The 4,272-nt window shown below is 35.9% G+C and overlaps 1 protein-coding gene across 1 annotated transcript; it reads right to left on the bottom strand.

Moving 5' to 3' along the window:
• Window positions 1-791: 791 nt before the first annotated feature.
• Window positions 792-4,013, bottom strand: LOC132800635 (receptor-like protein 6). The gene is made up of 2 exons (XM_060814796.1): window positions 954-4,013; window positions 792-855 (listed from the first exon to the last, which is right to left on the bottom strand). Exon 1 carries the CDS (start codon window positions 3,817-3,819, stop codon window positions 955-957), a length of 2,865 nt encoding a protein of 954 aa, XP_060670779.1. The 5' UTR covers window positions 3,820-4,013; the 3' UTR covers window positions 792-855; window position 954.
• Window positions 4,014-4,272: the final 259 nt, after the last annotated feature.

The following is a 4,272-nucleotide window of genomic DNA, read 5'->3' as shown; positions in this document are numbered from 1 at the left end:
ATTTACAAACAGAAATAAAATGAAAGCTGTAGGAATACTAATATACCTTTATAGTCCTAATGGTATGACCTTCACAGATGTCCAAACAGCATGAAGCTCTATTTTCTTCAAATTTGTTAAGTTGAAGGTTATTAAGAGCTTCTCCAATTCAATCCGTACTGATTCTCCAAATTCTTAACAAAAAGGGAAGCAAAAGATGCAAGTTTTATCAGATGCATCAGGGGCAAGAAATCCATGCATTTCAATAGTATGACTGATGAACTATGCACCTGATTCATCTTCAAAGTAACTGTTACTCTCAGCTCATATTCAGAACTCGAACCTTTGAAGATCATATAGATGTGCGTAATAATGCATATGAGAAGCATGCTTGCCAATATTGAAACAGTTTAACAAGCATAGCAAAAGAAATTCAAATTATAATATGTTAAAAGATTAAGGTATTGCTTATAGGATTGCTTGCTAAGATCACAGTATAGACTTGAAATCTATTGATTAGGAGGTCTATATGGATAAACATCAAACTCAATAGAAGAGGAGAGGAAGACCTCCAAAACTTCTGAGACTGAACTTTATTAATGCAACAAAGCTTATAAGCATTGAGAAAACCAGAAATGGCAGCAAGAAATGTAAGCTTCTTTGTGAAGAAGATTTGTCTTATGCGAAGCTTAGAAAAAATAAAATGCATCGTTTTGAGCAACTGTTTTCATACAAATATAAAATTAACTATTACTTAATAAACCAGAAAAAACATAGTTTAAGTGGGACACCATCAGTAGAACACAAATTACCGAGTAATGGTAACTTGTCAACAGCTAGCATCATCTTCAAGCTCTAGGCTTCCTTGTTTCATCACTGCATCAATAATATAAAGCACAAAAAAAAAGGTAGACATGTCAAATTTTCTTTAGATAAGAACAAATATATCCATATTCAAAATTTTTATCACTTACTTTAGCCACAAGAATCCAAGTTCTTCTGCTTTAACTTGAAGCGCTTCCATCTGTTTACTCCTCCTAGTCTCCTAGGTGGGGTCACATGAAAAATCTTGAACACCAAGTATGGGCTCCTTGAGGTGATGATATATCCGAGCATCAATCCAATTATGAGTCCGCATCCATATCCTATCGCAACAGCTTCCCAACCAAAACCAGATAATATTGAATCACCTGATTTCTCATTGTCATGAGGTGGTAAAGGAGAGGTTCCACACTTCTTTGACAATGGAGGACCACATAATCCCCAATTTCCCTCAAAGGAAGAATTTTCAAATATACCGATCTGTCCAGCTTGAGGTATTGAACCCACAAGTTCATTATCAGAGAGGTTCAAATATTCAAGAAATGTGAGTCTAGTAAACTGCTGAGGGATTTGACCGAAAAGCTTATTTTTAGAGAGATCTAGGGATTCAAGCTTAATCAGATTCCCTAAAGATGGTGGAATGGGTCCTGTAAAATTATTACTTGACAAGTTGAGCACGACTAAAGTTTGAAGATCCCCTATTGTCCTTGGAATTTCTCCATGAAATTTGTTATTTGAGAAATCAATGCACATGAAGAAAGTAAAAATTCTAATGTAAAGCAATTTTTGTCCCTTATTGACCACGGTAACAGAGTAGCTATAGGATCCCCCACCAATGTACTTCAATTGTGACTTATTATATGAAGTTTCTTCCATTGAAGTCCAATTTCGAAAGTAATGCGACGGTAAACTTCCAGTAAAATCATTGAAGGATAGATCAATGATATTTAAGTTCACAAAGCCAAAAAACCTATGTGGATGCCATATTGGACCGTAAAATTTATTGGAAGCTAAAATGAGAACTTGAAGCTTCGAAAAACTCTGTACCATAAAAGGAAATGTGTCAGTCATCTGATTGTGGCCGAGATTTAGAATTTGCAGCTCTTTGCATTTAATTAGAGACTTTGGAATCTTTCCATGTAAATTGTTGTAGCTAAAGTCCAATGTTTGTAATTGGTTCCTATCCCCACATGTCCTAGGCATATTGCCATTCAAGTTGTTTCCTCTTAGATTTAGAACCAAGAGAGAACTACTGAAGTTCCCCAAACATTGAGGAATAACACCGCTCAAATTGTTACTTGACAAATCAAGATATCTAAGATCCCTCAATTTACAGAACAGTGGATCAATTCTTCCAACCAAACTATTTTCTGAGATGGAAAAGTATGTTGTGGACATTGGTGGAACAACAAGTGAACCATGCAACATGTTGGAATGCAGGTCAAGTGTATACATTGCCTTCCATGGAAGAATTAAGGGAGCTTTTTCCCAACCGCCAATGAAGTTGTGAGAAAGATTCAAGTTATGCAAGGTCTCTATCCCAACGTTCAATAACCATTTCGGTATTGGATCGCTGATATTATTGTTGGAAAGATCTAATTCCTCCAATTCACCTTGCGTTTTCAGGAATATAGGGAACTCTCTGATGTTGCAAGAGGATAAATATATTCCATGAAATTGATTCGAGAGCATAGATGTCGTGGTTAAATTTGATATAAATAAGCCTCTGTTATTTGAAAGATCAAGATAAAAAAGCGAACTCATCTCCGAGAAGATGCTAAAATCGACTTTTCCACTCAAATCATTTGAATCAAGGTTAAGATAGAAAAGCATTGTGAATTTGGACACTGAACATGGAATATGTCCAATTAGTTTGTTTCCACTTAATATCAGAAGCTCTAATGGGGATAAATTAGAGACATTTTGGATGTTGAGATAGCCTGTAAATTGATTGTTTTCCAGAGATAAGTACGTCAAAGAAGGCAGTTTAAATAAAGAACCAGGAATGACTCCGGTGAATGAATTATTTGACAGATCAAGCCACTCAAGGAACGTCAAGTTAGAAATAATGGATGGAATTGAACCTGTCAGATCATTGTCCCTAAAATCGATATATTTGACTTGATGTAGGAGTGATATTGGGAGTTTGCCACTGAAAGAATTACTTGAGACAGACAAATATTCCAAGTGTGTGAGGTTTCCAAGTGAATATGGAATTTGACCGCTAAATCCATTACTGTTAAATTCAAGATGTTTAATTCCAGTAAGATTCCAAACCGAAGAAGGAATAATCCCAGAAAAACTGCAGTAACTGAGAATCAAAATATTCAAGGATTTAAGGTTGCCAATCGAATTTGGTACCTTTCCTGAAAATTTTGTAGAAGAAAGATCCAATAACTTGAGCATGCTACCAGATCGAAATTCAGGAAAAGAACCGGAAAGATTGTGGTTCTGAGACAGTCGGATAAACTGTAAGTTAGGCAAATAGAAGATATCATTTGGAAACTCACCATGCAAATTGCACTGCAGAAAAGAGAGATGTGTCAAGGAAGATAAATTTGCAAAGTGAATCGGTACAGGTGAATGAATTTGCACCCAATCAAGGTGAAGTTGTCTTAAATTGGTCATGTTTTGGATAAGCCTTCCCAGCTCTCCTCTTCTTACATACAAGTTAGAAACATAGTCACCATTGAAAGAAAGATCAAGTGAAACCAAATTTCTGAGTCTTGAAATTTGAGATATTGGAATATGCCCATGAAACATTAAATTAGAGAGGTTGAGATGGGTTAACCTTGAAAGTTGGCCAAACTTCGAAGGAATCGGGCAAGAATTGAAGTTGTTGAAGGCAAGGTTGAGCTTTCGAAGATGAAGCAAGCTAAAAAGGCTGCTGTTAGAACGCAGAGACCCATGAAGCAAACTCTGGCTGAGGTCAAGGCTTATTACATAACCAGTAGCCCTCTCGCATGAGACACCATCCCAAGAAGAACAGCAGTCACCGCCAGCCTTCCAAGATTTCATCTTTGCATAACCACCATCAAAGGATTCATGCTTCTTAAATGTAAACTCAGATTTAAGTTGGAGTAAAATAGAGCTTTGGTGAGGGAGGCAACTAGAGAAAGTAATGGTTGTGGAATTCAGGTGCAGAGAATGTGAATCGAACTGACATGGATATAAGAGGATCACCAAGAAAAACAAGAGGAATTGATTGATCATATCCCTCTTCATTTTTGTTAGAGATTATGAGTATAAAGGCAAAGTGAGTAAAGTATTCCAGTTGGTTCTTTGTAAGTATTTTTTTCCTTGAATTTCCAGTACTATTTATAATTGGGAAACTTTTTTTTTTTTTTTGGGGTAATATTATTGAAAGGTCTTTTTGTGGTCCACCATATTTATGTTCTTTTTATCTTTTCCCCATATTGTTGGTTATTTTTTTAATGTGTTTGGTCTAGTCTTTGTCTCTTTGCAATATAG

The sequence above is a fragment of the Ziziphus jujuba genome, chromosome 2 (assembly GCF_031755915.1).
Source record: "Ziziphus jujuba cultivar Dongzao chromosome 2, ASM3175591v1".
NCBI lineage: Eukaryota > Viridiplantae > Streptophyta > Magnoliopsida > Rosales > Rhamnaceae > Ziziphus > Ziziphus jujuba.
Note: the sequence above shows the minus strand (reverse complement) of the source record. Positions and strands in the feature narration are given on the sequence as shown.

What these genes read in the sequence shown, in the direction of transcription:
- LOC132800635 (XM_060814796.1), bottom strand. Translation starts at nt 3,819, where the DNA reads ATGAAATCTTGGAAGGCTGGCGGTGACTGCTGTTCTTCTTGGGATGGT.